At 35.6% G+C, this 17,998-nt stretch overlaps 1 protein-coding gene across 3 annotated transcripts in view; it reads left to right on the top strand.

Annotated features, from left to right (window-relative positions):
- Nucleotides 1-17,998, top strand: part of LOC134535818 (proteasome activator complex subunit 4B-like) — a 119,504-nt gene that overhangs the window by 51,594 nt on the left and 49,912 nt on the right. For all 3 annotated transcript variants that reach the window (XM_063375110.1, XM_063375109.1, XM_063375111.1), the window contains 5 exons: nucleotides 247-428; nucleotides 4,104-4,233; nucleotides 6,677-6,918; nucleotides 9,915-10,110; nucleotides 15,311-15,425. In XM_063375110.1, coding sequence (XP_063231180.1) covers nucleotides 247-428; nucleotides 4,104-4,233; nucleotides 6,677-6,918; nucleotides 9,915-10,110; nucleotides 15,311-15,425 — 865 coding nt within the window. The remainder of the gene's footprint in view (nucleotides 1-246; nucleotides 429-4,103; nucleotides 4,234-6,676; nucleotides 6,919-9,914; nucleotides 10,111-15,310; nucleotides 15,426-17,998) is intronic.

The raw sequence follows: 17,998 nt of genomic DNA, 5'->3' as shown, positions 1-17,998 counted from the left end.
ACCAGGAATCTAAAACTTGAATGACTCGGAATCGAGAATCGAAATTTAGGAATCGTACTGGTATCGGAATCGATAAAAATGTGTACTCAACCCATCCCTAGAAAAAACCCATCACTGTCTGATTTATTACATTTTCATACTCAGGAAAAATGCTGTAATCAATGTTTTGATATTTATACACTCATAAATATGAGTAGGCTTTAATTTTTTTTTTGTAATTTTGCAAAATTGTTGTGATTTGTGTAGTTTCCTGACGACTGTCTGGCTGCAGCTCGTAGGCTGGCAAGTGTTGGCACTCCTGTTCCTGTCGTCGCGGAGAAGGATGTCGAGAGAGGCAAAGCCTTGCAGGAAGCCAGGAACAAGCTCAATACTGAGAACTACCTGGGACTCCTCAACACTTTGCTGGACATAGTGCAAGAGCAGCATCTGTGAGTACACTTCCAGAATTTCGTCCCACAGAAAATCTTTATGTTCAGAGAAACTATTTTGTGGTAAAATAAAAATGTAACTAAGTTGGTTACTAATCTAATACAAAATTTACTTGCATAAGCCCCGCTGTTATTGACAAGATTTTATATTTTTATTTTTTAAGCTAATTTTGTTTTATAAAACAGGAGATTTTGTTGTTATTTTTTTTGTGAACTCTGTTTATTCATAAATATTTGTGGTGCACCGATGCGGATTCCGATAATCGGCGATTGTGTGTACTTTCTGAGTAATCATAATTGGCGATTATCTTAACGATTATTTTTACAGATTATCTACGCGTTTCATTTAATCGTAAGTATTATCTAAAAAGGATATTATGATACCAATTTTTGCGATTCAGATAAATTATTTGGAATGAAGTGAAACTTTTTTAATAATATGATATATACCGCATTTGTGCAAAGTGTTATCTATACTCAACCCGGCGTAATTAAGAAGGGTTTTACCGTGTAATATTTTGTTAGACATTTTAGGACGAAATACGGTAATATTTATATTTATTACAAAATTCATATTTAAATTTATTACAAAATTTTTCTAACTCAGTCAGATCTTAATTACAGATACTTCATAAAGTTTAATAAATCTCATTGCCTCGAATAATAAAAAATACTTTTTTCCAACACATTTGTTTACGTTGATTCTTTTGTTATGTCTCTTGTTTAGTGGCCTTGTACATTACCTACAGCCAAAGACATAAAATAGATGGCATACAATCAAAATACTTCAAGCAGTTGCAGTGGATTCTATGACAATTGATCTTTTAGAGTCGTAGTTGCGGTTCAAAATCTCGTTCCCGATACCTTCCTGAGTTTATAACTGGGTTTTACCAACTCGTTATGGGCGTCTTTGGCAACATTATCCGATGTGTTATTTGTGTGACGTGAAAAGTGAAAAAGTATTTATAATTTTATATATTCAGTCAAAATAAATAAAATCACATGTTCTAGAATTGGTTTTGTGTCGTTTTTATAGTATTATAGTTTGATGGGGAGTAGGGAGAAAAAAGTGAAGTGTGGAAACATTTTTTCTATAAACTAAGTGAAAAAAAATAAGCATATTTTTACATTGTGAACTGACCAATCAGCAGGGATACACTACTACTAACCTATGGAACCACATCAAGCGAATGCATCCTGATATTTAGTGGAGAAGTGTGCTAATTTAATCACAGATAATTGTGATACAGGTGGGGTAATGAAATTGGCTCAAACAAAAATAACAGACATCATGGAAAAGAAAATACTGTATGATGTGAATAACACAAGTTCATTAGAACTGACACAGTTAATAGCTGAAATGATTTTTGAAGATATGCAGCCTTATGCAATAGTCGATAATAATGGTTTCAGACACCTCATGGCCAAGACAGTTCCTAGGTTAACATCCCTTCCAGAAAACACTTCACAAGTACTGTAATTCCGAAGATGTACCTAATCTTGTTATTAAACTCACACGGGAATAAAAATTTTTGTGTGCATTATTACACTTAAAAAAATTTGTTCATTATATTCAGTAATCGAATCGGTAATTGGTAAAGTCATATCGGTGCACCACTAATAAATATAGCATACTGTTAAAAAAAATGATAATTAAATGTATTGTACGTACTACTTAATTCACCAAAAACGTTTATTGGGACTGACACATGATGCAGGGTGTCTACCGGTCACGGAAGTCAAGGAAGTCACGATAAAGTCACAATATTGATCTCATGGGCGACATGTGACGACGGCTGTACGGTTAAAAGTAATATTTTTGTGTGCAGTAGAAGCAAAAAATAAGTAATTTATTGCGGAATTGACTGTCTGCGTAACAAGTTACCGATAAAAAGTAACAAGTGTACAGTTAAGATGTAGCAGTGTTTTAAGGACATGTGTTTACAAAACCAATGTGTTTTCAACGTTTTTTTTTGTTGTGTATTTTAATTGTGTTGTTCATGTGTGAAAATTTAATTGTTCAAAAACTTGTGGTAGATGTCTTCAGCACACAAAAAGCTTGTATTTTACAGTGTTTTATCAGCAATAAAAATGCCAGAGAAGTGTGATTACATACATAACAATCCCTCACTTAACATGACTAATGCATTCCTAAAAATGTTCATGTTATTCAAAATTTACTTAATGTGTTCCAAAATGTGTAGGGAAATATTCTTGACGTAATATAAATGTGTAGAATAACATTGATGATGAATATGTAACAGCATTTATATTTATAAGCCCACCATCAAATCCTTTGTATGACAATTACAACACTGCGTAACGGGAGATAGGTTATTATGTACTTCAAAATTAAAATGCTTATTAGCATTTAACAGCTTGGTCACACCAACCCTGGACGGCCGTGATTTTTTATCTTCATTACACCGTTCATTTAACAACCTTTTCCAAGTGAATCCTTTCATTCTGTTCCGATATCTAATATCAAATATATTCCCGCTAGTACAACCAATAGCATCAGACTTATATAATCGTTTGAAAGAGTCCTTATTTACGGTACGTACGATTGTGCACACAGTTAACTTGCTTAAAACTAAAGTGCGACCAATATAACTGTGGACTTAATGTCATTCTGCACACGTAATATTTCTAGTTTTGTCTGAAATACTTGAACATGATGCATTACGCTCTCACTTGGAAGCCATGATTCAAATATGATTCCAACTGCAGGTGCTTGCACACGTACAGTTACCGGCAGACAAACGGGCAGATGTTGCTTTGAGATTGTGCGTGCAAGTTCCCTGCCACTGGCTAGACTGAAGTTCATCACGGCCCGGTCTGTGGCCGGGCGACAATGTTACGGCACGGCGGCATACGTGCGGACGTAAACACATTTGGTCCTTAACACTCCATAGCCGCAACTGTACTTGCCATAGCTGATGTGTGTACAACAGCCGATAGAGTAGTCAGACCTCCGCACGCATCTCTTCCCCCCTCGTGTGGCTGTTTGCCATGGTACATCTGTTGTTTACCGAGTTGAAGCAGACTTCATGATGATGTCATGCCCAAGTTTTTTTTGCCTGTTGTGATTTCATGATAACTGAAATTTACAGACATGCTATTCATAATGGGCAGTAAAATTAACATTGCGTTAAATGAATTCGCGCAATTTGAAGACGTACTAAGTGAGGGATTGATGTACTAGTGTTAGTAATATACATACTAATGTAAGCAAACATCTCATTCTAATAGATTTATTTTATATACTATTGGTTAAATTGAAATTTATTTGTAATGTAAAGTTTTTTATTCTATCCAACCATGATTTGAATATGTGCTTTTGTGTCACAGATTAAATTTTTAGTTTTATTGGTTTTAAATATACTCATTTTGGCTACCTATGTATTTAATACATAATAAGATACAAGTTAACTAAACTATTAAGAAAAGATTTTGTCAGTTAGTATTTTTGAGTAAATACTTCATTTTCAGATTTTTATCTTGTATAAAATTTTGTGTATTGGTTAACTAGTTCAACACATATTAGGTATGTACTTTGATACATAGTTAAAAACACTCCATATTGTGTTTTGAACTACATATAGCTTATTAATGTGAATTGTCTTTTGAGATTTCATCAAATGGCAATTTTTTTTGTGTTAATTTTTTATGTAGGCATTGGAGGTTTCACAACATGGCTATGAGTTTCATTCGTGATTTGGTTCACCCTGACATCAATTACCCAGCAAGAATTGTGAAGTGTATTTTGTCAACTCTTACTTATGATTCTCTTGAGCTTAGGAAGGTAAGCAGGCACCACTTAATTTTGTAATGATTTTCCTGATATATAATTAAAACTCTTTAAGCAGTATGTACATATAAATTTGAGCTATGTTTCTTGCCTCGTATTTTTTAATATTTAATTTTGATGATATTTTGAAAGTAATTTATTAAGTTTTTGGGTTTAATATGTTAAAGTTATTAATTTTTTTTAGTTTGGCTGTAGCAAAAATTAAGTTTTTTTTTTGCAAGAAGGTGCAAAATAACTCTTTGTCATAAGATGACTGTTATATTTTGATAACAGTATCATTGATATATTCAAAGGAATCAGTCATTACTTAAAATTTATGTCAACATTTTCTAAGAAATTTTAAATAAATGTGATATAATTATGTCAAGGTATCTGCCATGTAGGAATTGGTTTTAGTAGCTTTAATAATGATATAAGACTTATTTATGCAATCATATTTAAGTAGCAACATGAAAAAAATTGCAGTTGAAATAAAACTATTTATACTATGTACTGTAAAAGGTACTCTTAGTTGCATTTATAATATGCAATAATTTAATGTTATTATGTGTGAGTTTTTCTCCACACAGTTTAATAAACTCTGTTATAATTTTCCATAAAAATTTTTGGTAAAACATTCTGAAATAATGTTAAAAATTTGTGCATTTTTCAGTATTGTTAGAAAAATTAGTTTTATTTTTGGCTGAAAAATGAAAACTTTTTAAAGAATGCATTTGGCCAGATTAGGCAGATTTGGTGGTTTATGTGATTCACATTACAACCACCCATATCATCAATTGAGCAAGAGCCTGCTATTTGTCACATAAAACAACAATTACGTATGTGAAAATTTGAAAAGTTTTTTTCAAACCAACACGACTGGTTGCCAAAGTTGTGCACCTTCATGCCTCACTGTTTGCTGCTAATATTTTATGTATTGTATGGGTTTGTGCTTTTATCTGTTGGTTCTCAATGTGGCTTGAACATCACTGTTCACAAAACACACATGAGTTTGGATCTACAGAGCCGGATCCCAGATGTCATCATAATCAGACAAGCATTCGGGCAGAATACTGTACATACATTTTTTTTTATTCTGTGTTACTTATGTAAGGTAGATAATATTTAAAAACAGATATTTTTTAAAGGTTTTTATGTTTCACAATTATCTTAGTTCCCTCCAGTATTTTCTGTTTCTGCCTGCAAATCCTTCACTATACCTACCACTAGTTTCCTACTGCCACCAACTATTCGTTGGCTGTAGCTCTCCTTCCATCTGGGTATCAAACTGGCCCCTGTCATCTTCTGTCACATTGCAGTTACACAAGGCATGTTCATCTACGCCTGCTTGTGTGTTGTTGCAGTTCGTCAGTGGGTTTCATCGAAATTCTTTACCTTGCTCACCTGTCAATAAGGAGACATGAAACTTAGATGTGGAAAAATGTTTTATCGTAACACCCTTATTACTCATGGAAGTTAGACAAAGTGACAGAAACATTCGTTGCGACCATTTACTTAGAACCAGCATGCACCATATCCCTTCATTATAATCCTCTGCTGTACTTCACCTTTTATGGAATTTCTTTTATTTTGTAAAAACAATCAGTAATTCTGAAGAGAGCTTTGTTTCATGGGGAGGGGGGAACCTTCTAAAAATTTTTGTTTTTAAATTTCTTGGCATGTTTTCAAATCATTTTGATACAAGTAGTTTTTCATTTTATGATATGGTTAAGTTAGGTATAAATATAATGTGATTAATGTGATATAAAATGGTTTGATTGGTATAAGTTAGCAACATTTAAAATACTGTAAATCATTAGGAATTACCTACCCATTTATAATGTAGCTAACAATCTCAGAAACAAACAAGAGCTATGAAGAAGCATTTATATATTTGTTAAAACTTTTATTTCTTGTACGTTATTTAAATTTTGACTCTTGAATCCTAGATTCGGATTCGAGAGGTGGATTCGAGGCACTCTTTGGGATTCGGATTCAAATTTGGGATTCGACCCATTACTAATTGAGATGTTTACATATCAGAAGCCATAGCATATTTTGTTTCTTAGTTCCCATAATCTGTTATTGCGATTAGTTGATATTCATGAGATCTATATCAATATATGTACTACGTAAAAACCAGTTGATTTTTTTTTTTTTAGCTTGGTGGCCAATGGTGGCTGAACGGACAGATCATTTGTCACCAAGGCATTTGGGGTCGATTCCTGGTGGTATTAAGCCCATGGTTTGTGCGAGTGGGAAACATGCAGACATTGTCGTGAACCAGTGGTGGTCTCTCCGACTATCAATTCTGACAGTGCTTCGTTCACATCTCTCCACTTTTCACCTTCTCTAACAGCCCCCAATGTTGATTAGTTTAATAATTTCTCCAGCCCGGGTGCAGCTGTGTGGTTTGAAGAGGGGAGACGTGGAGAGTTGTGCGGGTGGTTGTGTCCAGATAGCGATCCGCAGCACGATGTTCGTGCTGAAGCAGCAGAAGCGCGCGCACGCCAAGGTGCCGGTGGACCCTCTGAGCCTGGGCGGGGAGCCGCGGCCGTCGCTGGGCGACCTGCGTCCCGGGGACCGGCCTGACAACCGCTGGGTGCAGTACTGCAGCGACACCCTGCCCCGGAGCGCGGAGTCCTGGGACCAGCTGCGCTACCTGCACAGGCCCTACCACGGCTTCTACACCTGGCCCAAGTAGGTGCTGTTTGGCCCATTGGGAATTGTGGCTGTGTCAAGATTAAAAAAAAAATAGTCTTCACGTTAAAGTTGGTGCCTGCAATGCTGACTGAAATTTCGAAGAATTTTTATTCAGCTTTGAGGTGGCTAAAACAAACTAACCAAGACGAATCACACGGTGGCAGGGATAGCATGCGAACATTGTGGCATTTAAGGCTCAGTCTCGTACCTCATGTTCGTTATTTAATTTTTATGCCAATATTTTGGTTGTTAGGTTTTTTTTTTTGTAGTTTTAACAAATAGTGTTTTTGCATGGTGGTGTCACTAAATATTTCCAAAACATTACTTGTGAGCTGTAAACTGTCACACAATTGATCACAGGCAGTTATGAACAATCGGTAACTTTTTACAACTATTAGATAATTCTTAGTGAATATCTGTGTCAAACTTTGTAATTAGTGATGGGTCGAATCCCCAGTTTCTCGAATCGAAATCCTGGTTTCAGTGGGTCGAAAACAAAATAATGTGCAATAAATTAAATTTTTTAACTAAGGTAAAATGCTTTTTCATAGCACTTGTTTGTTGCGGAGATTGTTAGCAACATTTTAAATTGGTAATTTCTAATGATTTTATAGTATTTTAAATGTCATTATCCTATTCCAACCAACTGATTTTACAATATCATGTTTTATATTTATACCTAACTTAACCAGTTGATAAAATGATAAACTACTTGAAGTATCACAATGCCATTTTGTAGAATGATTTGAAAACATGCCAGGAAATTAAGAAAATATTTTTTCAAGGTTAATTAAACAGGAATTACTTATTGATTTTACAAAATAAAAACTGTTTTGAAGTGTCGTATGTAGTAGTTCTTGAGTTTCATCTGATATTTGTCTTTGCTGACCATTTACGGTCTCTGTATGAAGACCTGCTCATATGGCTTCTTGCGTTTCTGCAGTTTATTTGCCTGATGGAGTAAAACGCATCCTCATTCTCAAAATGTATTGTCGATGACCTCTTCTCGACTCTCAAAGAATTTATTACTGCATCCCGACATGTTGCGGAATGTTTGTTGCGGAAATGAACTAAGTAATGAATGGCTTACGTCTTGTCAACATGAGGGTTATTAGTGATGAGATGAAGATGGAGATGACGGAATGAATGGGTGGGGTGAATGGGAACATCCCGAACAAACCCACCGGCCCACAGCAACGTCCGCCATGTTTCCCGCTTGTTAAAACCTAGAGCTTAACCCAGCTTGGAATTGAATCCAGATTGTCTGGGTGGGATCTCACCACTGATGCACAGTGAATCTTTGGAATGTATTTTGTTAGTACATTTGAATTTGTGTCTTTATGGTAGTAAATGAACAGTACTATATATGTATGTATAAACAATGAGAAAAGGATTTACATGCATGCCTAAATAAGAAATTATTTTTAAGTGTTCAAACCTGTGTTTGCTTGCAAAATTTTTATTGTTTTCAATGTTAAAATGTTTTGAAGTTTAAGGGTTTAGTTTTAAGTTTTAAAAGGAATGAATAATATTGAACAAGTACTAAACAAAAAAATAAATGTCTATAGGTATGAAATTAGGTATTAGTTAAAGCTGGGTAGGCTAGGGAGTTTTATTTTTAGAAAAATTTTGCACGCTTAAAAAAATTCCAGAAGGAAACAGAAAGGAGTCAGGAACTGAATTAGGTTTACAAATTACAAAAATGTTTACAAAAAACTTATTGTTTCACATTTATCATGTAGCTCTTATTTGAATGATACTTATGGATGGACACACAAACAAAAATATACTATGAAATAATGCAAAATCCATTAACTTTTATAATAACTGTGAAATTCATCATTTGCAAAATAGTGACAAAATTACTAAACACAATTATAGTGAATTATGTTTTATTTGTGTGTATGTTTGTTGATGTTTTTTGAGCCACAAGATCGCTATTGTCACAGATTAATAAAACCAGTAAGATATTTGAACATGATTCAAGATGTTTCATGACAAGATTTATAAATTGTTTCAAAAATAGTTAAATGATTTGTTTTTTTTTTATTACATATATTTGTAAAGTTAGGGATAAAGTTATAGTTTTGGATTATGCTTGTGAATGTTTTCACACCAACATTAATAGTTTTGAGTTTGAACTTTTAAAAAAGGGGTGTTTCCGATCGCGTTCATAAATTGACTTAGTTTAAAGTGCAGTGTTAAATATTTTGCTATCATCAAAATTGTTAGGATTGTGTGAAGCTTTTTTTTAAATATTCTATTTGACTTCGCCACAAAATTTGCTATTCTATTTATTTTAAACTTCGGTTGGGATGCAAAGCTCCGTGTTTGATGTAAAGCTTCACATTTTTTGCAAAGCTTTAAAATATTCTAAGCCTAATATGAAAACATTTATTCTGTGTTGTATTTGTTTGGCTTGAATAAAGTTGGTTACTTAAACAAAATCAAAAGGTGGCACTCTGTTTGCTTTTATGAATGCTCAGTATTATCATGAATGGCTATTTTATAATTTCTATTAAATTTATGCATAGGGCCCAATTGGTTAATCACTTAAATCAGTTCAAACAAACATTACAAATGTTTAAGATTTTTTTTTTTTCACTTCAATCTGGTATTTTTTAAGATAAGTGTAATACAGCCTAGCTGACGACAATATTCACAATTTTATTAGACTTTGATTGATATTCACTTCGTTACATAATATTAGTACATTGGCACATGTACAGTGCTGCAGTAAAATCGTGACATGGTAAAAAGTAACATCCCATTCTTTGGTAAATATACATTCCCCATTTGTTCCCAAAAAAATGTAGGTTCCACCCAGCTCTAGTTCTACGTAGTATGTTATCTCAGTTATTTCTCAAGAATATTGATGTTGGGATTGTTATGTTGTGTGTTATGATCCAACACTAAGATGTCACTGTCGGCAGTATTATTTCGAGTTGGCTAAGACTTTAATGTGTGACTGCAGCAAATGATTTCATGACCAGGGAAGTGAAGATGTATGCGCCGCCGAGTAAGCAACCAAGTCTTGTGCGCTCCCATGAAGAGATGAGCCCGGAGGAGCGAGAAGTGGACTTGTTCTTTTCCAACAGCGAGAACATTGATAAACTCATTGGGTATTTCTCCCTCGAAGAGAAGAAAGGAAAGGACAAGTTCAACGGTTATCGCTTTATAATGTTCAAGGTGAGGACATTTTTTAAATTTATGTTATGTTTGTGAAATGTAGTAGTGAATTGACCTCATCATACGTGGTTGCTCTAAAGCATTTTTGATGTGTAACATCTTCGCTCTCTTTGTTCGGCATTTGGTAGGGGTAATTTCGTGAATGGGAAGGAAGTCGCATGAAACAGAATTGTGTAACCATGGTGCTACCATCTGTGGCGGATGGTGGGAACCAAGTTCACAAACGTAAATGGAAAATTTATATCTATTACTTGTTTATTTTTGTTTTGCAGCCTATTGGGGACCAATACCCAATGGTTTGCCAACAACAAGCACAAAATAAATTCACATAAAAATAAGTAGAACAAAGGCAGATCTCATTTGCTATGAGAACACAGAGTGTGACCCTGTGAGAGCATGATGGTTGAACAAGAGCTAAAACAGATTACCTATATACACAAACCCTAAGGGTAAATTTATTCCAATCATCATTTCAAATTATGCATCCTGTAAATAGAGATACAAATAGGCAATGGATTACAATGATTAGTATTGCGGGAAACAAATCAAATATACAAAAATTAAGTGATAAATCTCAAGTAATTACTCTAAGATACTCTTAAAATACCCACAAATAAAATAAATATGAAAGTGGTATACAATAATGCAAACATTAGTGAGGCACATTACTGTTCTTTATGTGCAGTTGACTAGAATATGTTAAATACATGCAAATCGCACACTAGTGTAGTGTATGAACCTTCAAATTTATGCTATATTATAGGACTAGCATTAGAAGCAATTTCAATATGAGGAATGACTTGATAAACAACAAACAGGTACATGTACAGTCATAAAACGCAGGGATCATAAAAGATTAATTAACATACCGTATTTAATCGCATAATGTCCGCCATCGCATACTGTCCGCACATTTCTTTTTAAATACTTGAAATAGAATTTTTTAAAATCCGCATAAAGTCCGCACCAGACAAAGCAACCTTGGCCACCCCTGAAAGGCACAGTAACAGGATGGAAAATTACCAACGCTGTCAACAATGCTTTGACCTTGAGTTGTTCATTTCTCCGGAGCGGTCGCTGAGAGGGTTTTGTAGCGTGGTGAAACCGTCCGGACTCAGAAACTCGCACTCCACTGCGCAGCTGCCTGCGACGTCACGCGAGTTGCAAGGGGATGGGCTATATATAGCACAAGCCAGTACACGTCAACTCACACTACGTCACAAAGTAGGGGAGGTAGCGGAGAAGTGGTGGGGGTACATGCGCGCAGTTTTTTTATACACACAGTGGGCAAGGGACAGGGAGGGAGGCTCGCCGGCGCCGGCTAATGCAGACATTAGACATCAGCCCCATGCCGTCAGTGGCCATCTCAATGAAAGATTAAAAAAATACCTTTTCACGCAAAGCGTTTATTTTGTGTTGGCTGGCTGCGGCTTCTGAACGTTAGAGCGCACACGCGAGTGAGAGAAGAAAAAAAATGAGTGGCGTCTTCCACTAATCGCCGGCACCCAATTATCTCGACACCTGTCACATTTCTCACATCCGCTGCGGAGGGTCGCCAGTCACCAGCGCTCTGCTAGTAAACTTATTATGAGAGAACAATTTTTTTACTCTACACAAAACGTAAAATTTTGAGGAAAAAAATTTTTTTTCGGACTTCACCTCATAATGTCAGCACCCCATTTTTTTTGGTCAAAAATGCAGCTAAATTACTGCGGACATTGTGCGAGTAAATACGGTAAGTTCCTACCATTGGTTTCAGCCCGCGAGCAAAGCATACAAACACTTATATGGGTACGAGCTGCAAAGGCAACTGTCAAAGAGACGAGTGAGGTGAGTTAACATGACTCGTGTATAAGGCAAATAGTGCTAATAGCCTGATAACTGGGGCCTTGAGGTTAAGACTGGGAAAATGTCTCGTTAATATGAAACACGAAATACATAAAACATGGCCGAGCAGGTGCCCATAACCTTCAATAAAGGAAAAGCATTAAACACAAGGTTACGAAAAAGCACATAAAATTCACCTGACCCAACATGTACTCTCGGGTGTTCGTCTGAAAAATGGGTCAAAAGTACAGTTCCACAACGCACACAAAACGTTTATACTGAACCATAATTTAGAAAGGTGGTGGCCGAAACTTAATTTAGAACATAGGGAACATGAAGAAGTAAATTTAATGTGGAACCACCAAGCACGCAATCAAAAAAACAAACTAACATACCCACATACCTTGAGGCCACGCCCGGTTTGGTGTTCCTAACATAACACTCCCACCAGATCTAGCAACGAACTTAGTCTAGTGCATCGGAGAGTAAGAGTGATGACCGGCCTGTAGCATTTTTTTAAATAAAAAAAACCTTCCAACAGCGCATGCGCAGAGGCATCTGGAGGGAAGTGGTGGAGGAGGAGGGGGGAGCAGACAAGGCATGACGTCAGGAGAGAAGGAAGGCGTGCGCCCGACGAATGCATGTGAAGTACTAGTTCAGTTTTTACAAGATTGGTCGTATTTGAATAAAATTCCTTGTCAAAAATCAGGTCCAAACCTGAGGTTTAGTATATATTTTTTTTGTCTTTTTTACTTAAGCCATTTCATTATATAGTTTGAAATTGCGGTCTGCAAATGGAATGATTCGATAGTCGACATAGCTGCTTCAGCTGTGAATTCTAGCAGTGGGTGTGGAAACTATGTGTGTTTCATGTCCATAAATGTAGGTGAAGAAACAAATTGTGTATATTTATCACGCTCTGCATTATTTTAAATATTCTATGTTAAATTTTGTGTCATAAGTGTATTTTCAACATGAAAACTCATAAATTTGCTGTTTACCGATGTTAGATGTTACACATCACTGGCAAGTACTGAAAGACTTGCTCGCTCACATGTAAAACTAATGGTGTTTAATTAAATGTTTTGAAATAACATTTTCTAGAGCTTACCATGTTTTCATTCAAAATCTTTGTTATGTGCTATTAAGTATCAATAAAAAAAATTGGTTGTCTGTAAAGTCGGTTTACGGACGATAGTTTAACGTGACAACGTCATAACAAAACATTGGTGAAATGATTGATCCAGAAGAAAATGAAATATCATATACGGCCAGAGACTGAGCGGTAATAGGTTTTTGCAACCAAACCATTTAGGCATTAAAAATATTATATTCTTTGAGGAAGAAATTTTTTTAAAAATTTTCTATCTTTTGTATGATAAAATCTACCTCTGCATACTTTTATGAATAAAATTGAATCATTTTTATTGAATTAGCACTATTTTGTATGGATATAAAGGAGTGAAATGAAATGTACAATTTAATTAATAAATTTACTTTTATTTGCATTCATTAATTCAAATATATTTATTACTTTTGAAGTGTCAGGCGCGTCGTATTTATTTTTTCAAGTACAAAAAAAATTTCGCTTTGTCCGGGATTCGAACCGTCATCCTGTGGATTGTCAGTCAGCTATGCATACCGCGCAGCCATGAGGCCTTATTGTAAACAATTGTTTCAGATGTTATAAATTAATAATATTCCACAAACAATATTTGTTTGAATTTCTTTTAACTAGCATATTCTCTGTTGGACTCCAAATATTTACACGCTCGTGGGCTCATAACTATAATACAGTGTGTGATTTAGTTTATCAAAAAATAACTCATGACAAATAATTACCAATGTCAAACTAAAGCGTGAAAAGTATCATACCAGCAATAAATATTTAGTTACACAGCTAAAACAATACTCATACAACACTGTTTAAATATACTGATTTACACTAGTAATTAAAATAATACGTACTTGAAAGAACGCCATTTCCTTGCGAATATACTACCGTGGCGCGGTGCACAACAATAACCTCGAACCCCACTATGTTGTCGTCTGCCCCAAGCCGCGTGTGGCGACATGCGCAGGCGTGATCCAACCGGCGCGACCCGCCTATCCCTACAGCATGGCGGGGTGAAACCTGAGCAGTACGCCGCCACGTGCCGGCCGAGTTCTCTGTACCGTCCGCAACATACCAGAGAGATGCCACACATGCGTAAATCCCAGCATGACTAAGGCGTGATAGGCTTCGGCCTGAGACGCACTTAGGTCCCTCCCTAACCCGGACCCCTCCCAAACACACTTAGTTTTTAGTTAGGTTAGGAAAAAAAAAATATTAAACGGGATACATCCGTAGTGGAACATCTGTAGTGGGACATCCGTAGTGGGACAATTTTTTGTGCGTGCAGCCATCGTTCATCGATTTATTAGATGTCACGTCAAAAGGGCTGTATTTTATGGAAAAATTTTGGTTGTTAGTACTTAAGTGAATTGTACATATAATTCAAAACTACAAAGATTACACATAATTTTATTTGGTTTGTATAATCTTTTGAATTTATGCTTAAAAAATGTTGGTGTTGAAGATATTCACCCTTGCTTCAGTATGTATAAATTAGCTTGAATGTTAAACAAGGAGGGCACTCTGTAACTGTGATCGGTAACGCTTCAAGCTTATGTGGTGAAGGTCATGTGTTCAATCCCAAAACTCAAATACACGAGCACTGAATTAGCACCCAAGTGGTCAGGAGCCCACTATAGTTCCCATGTTCCGTTGCCTTAAGCCTGTGTGCATAACTGTGCCATGTAACCCTATCGAACAAATATGCAAAATAGTTTCGGTGTGTAGATGTTATTTGGTTGCACGAAAATTGAAAATATTATAGCTTGTTGTGTGTATTAGATTATTCAGTGTGCCACACAAATCTTTCATAAAAGTTTCCTGACCAAATTCTAAATTTTCCTTTCTAATTTTTTTAAATAATTGACGTATTTTACAATTTTCGGATATAAATAAAGTTAAACCAGCATTCACCATCCCCATAGCTGGCCTATTTCAAACTGAACCTTGCGTACATTTTATAGCGTGTTTTGACTATGCAATTAAAACATCTTTTGGGGGGAAAAAAGGTGTTCACAGTCTGGGTGGTGATAGACTGGAGCATGACATTTTTTCCTCAAACTACTATCATTGGGAAATTTCCATGACATTTCCAGAAATTAAAGTAAATTAAAACTCTCTAAATGTAAACAATTCCAAATTTTCAGACTTTGCAGAAAATGGACACATTGTTATTATAAAAGGTTATAATAGTAATCTTTGACAAAAGCTGCTGGTATTTAGCTGTAAATCATAAAGCACGTGTGTGTAATGTTTCAGGGATTGTTCCGTAACTTTGGAGATCGCCACTTGAAGTACTTCCTGCCTCACTTGGAGCGCCTCGTGGCGGACAAGCACGAGAGCAGCCAGCGGTGTGCGGCCGAGATTATCGCAGGTCAGTGAAAGTACACTAGAGTCCCGTTATAGCGAGGTGTCACGGTTCCGGGTTTGATCCTCGCTATAACCGTGTCCTCGCTATAACCGAATTGGACAAATTTTGGCCCCCAAAAAATAAAAATTAACCGAAAATAGCATAAAAATTGTGTTTAAACCTGTATAATTGGAAAATAACAGGTTATATTAACGAAATCTTAATTTCTGTGAGCAGATGTGTGAATTCTCTTTAAAACGATACCCCATAAGTACGGATGCGATCACCGATTGCGTCAAAATAACCAGAATACCCTATCAAGCCACGTAAGTATAGCATCTCAGCCCGCGGCCGACGCAGCATTGTCCTGCTATCTATTGCCGACGCGGGCGGTCTGCTGGCGGCCATGTTGGTTTGGGATGTTGGTAACAGGTGGTGCTAGTGTAGCGCGACGATTTAATTCCTTAAGGCCCTGTCACACTGTCAAATATATTGTATCCAATAAATTGGACAACAAAATTTGAAGGGTGATTTTGGATGAAATACGTCTTCAAATATATTGTATTCAATATTATTTGACGAGCAATGTAAAATATATTTGAAGTCATTTCACACTATCAATTTTCTTTGAGTGAGCTCGTTTTACCAAACATTCTGTAGAGAACTGTAAATGACAGTATTTAGAATCAAAAACAAATTTTGGGTCAAGGAACGCGGGCTTTTTTAAGTAGGTTATATTCCAATTTAGGTATATTGTGATCATACACAGTTTAAAATTTACGTTTTCCAGGTGTTTGGAATGCCTGCATTAAGAGCATCAAAGTGTTTCAAAAGCTGTAGCTGTAATTGCAATTGTAGCAAGTCTCAGTAAACTAGAAGAGAGATCTAAGAAAAGGAAACGCAGATGGTGGACGAGACAGTGGATACTTTCCCGGCAAACAAATGGTGTTTTACCCCTTTTTGTCATGAACTTCGATACGAAGATGCCGATTCATTTCCGAACTATGTAATAATGGATTCTGAAAGTTTTGATCTTCTTCTTTCAATTGTGGAGTCTCGCATTGCAAAGAAGGATACTCATTTGTGCCAGTCTATACCAGCAAAGCAGAGGCTGGCAGTTACATTAAGATTTTTGGCGACAGGGGAATCATTTAAGTCCCTTATGTTCTCTACTAGTATTCCACACAACACCATCTCAAAATTTTTACCTGAAATTTGTAGTGCAATTTATAGTGCTCTTCAAAAACAATATTTAAAGGTATGTTTAGTAAGAATAAAACATATAATTAAATGTAAATCTGCAAGTAGGCATATCCCTTCTCATTCCCGCTTATTTTCTCACCCAACTAGCTGCTGTTGTATGGACACTTTCACTTGTATTTCATCAAAATTGTTCCTATACTTTAAAGTGAATGTGTTAATTTTTGCTGTGTTTAGAAATTGGCAATTTTGTTTTATTTTGAATTAAGTGTATTTACTGTTACAAACCTCAACCTGAGCCTTTAAGCTAACTTCACCTCAGTCACATTATCTCTTTAAAATAATTTTTTAACGAGATATTAGACCAGGTATGCTTGTTTCGTATAGCCTGGGAAGTATAGGCTTACTGACAAGGATCTGCTACACAAATATTTACATTCACGAAAAATGGTATTACTTTCAAAACTTAAATAATAATAATTGAACACGTAGGCAGAATTTTAATATTTCTAGGCCTTTCTTGCAAATCACCAGAGCTACTTGCTTACTCAGAGATGCTGCTTTAACATAAGTCAGTACCATCTATTGTCAGGAAATTATGAGTCTATATTCCAGAAAATTCCAGACAATACTTACAGAGTAGCAGCTATTGTAAAATAAGGAGAACAATGACTTATAAGAAAGATTGATTGGGTAAGCCAAAATAATTTTAGTTACATTAAGTCTCTGAATTGAAATATTTTAAAATTTATTTTAGGTGTTATTAATTTGGATTTGTAGGTAAAAGTTCCGAAATGCATATCCTAGTTTTGATACCTCATTCCTGATGGCACATTTTGTACGCAATGCTTGCTGTTTTAATTTAGTGTATCAACAATACCTGAACATAAGCAAAACTGGTATAGCAGTCAAATAATGATCGTAAGTTGAATAGAAGATGTTTTCTGGTTTAAGGACCATAATATTCCAAAACTACAGTAACTTCTTTTAGTCAAATATATTAACCTGCACTTCCGTACATACAGATTCAATTGGAGGATAATATACAATAACAATTACATATTCCAGCAGAAAATAAAATAGTATTAATTCAATTACTGCATTTATTTCCCATTCGCCATTGCTGATATTTAAACTATTACACTTCAGAAACGGAAACAAAAGCGGCCGCTTTATTTTAGATAACTCTGATTGGCTGATCCCATCCAACATCCAACATATTTTAGAACCAGTCCTATACGTAAAATATTTGAAGGAAACTCTAGACATTCAATCTCTCAAATAAACATGGCTGCGATAGTGACGTTTAACGTGACGTCACAACCCTCAAAGATATTGGATCCAACATATTGGAAGGTGTTGGAAGCTAAAATTTGACAGTGTGACAGGGCCTTTAC

This window comes from Bacillus rossius, chromosome 10 (genome assembly GCF_032445375.1).
Source record: "Bacillus rossius redtenbacheri isolate Brsri chromosome 10, Brsri_v3, whole genome shotgun sequence".
NCBI classification, from domain to species: Eukaryota; Metazoa; Arthropoda; class Insecta; order Phasmatodea; family Bacillidae; genus Bacillus; species Bacillus rossius.
This window is presented reverse-complemented; position numbering and strand designations above follow the sequence as displayed.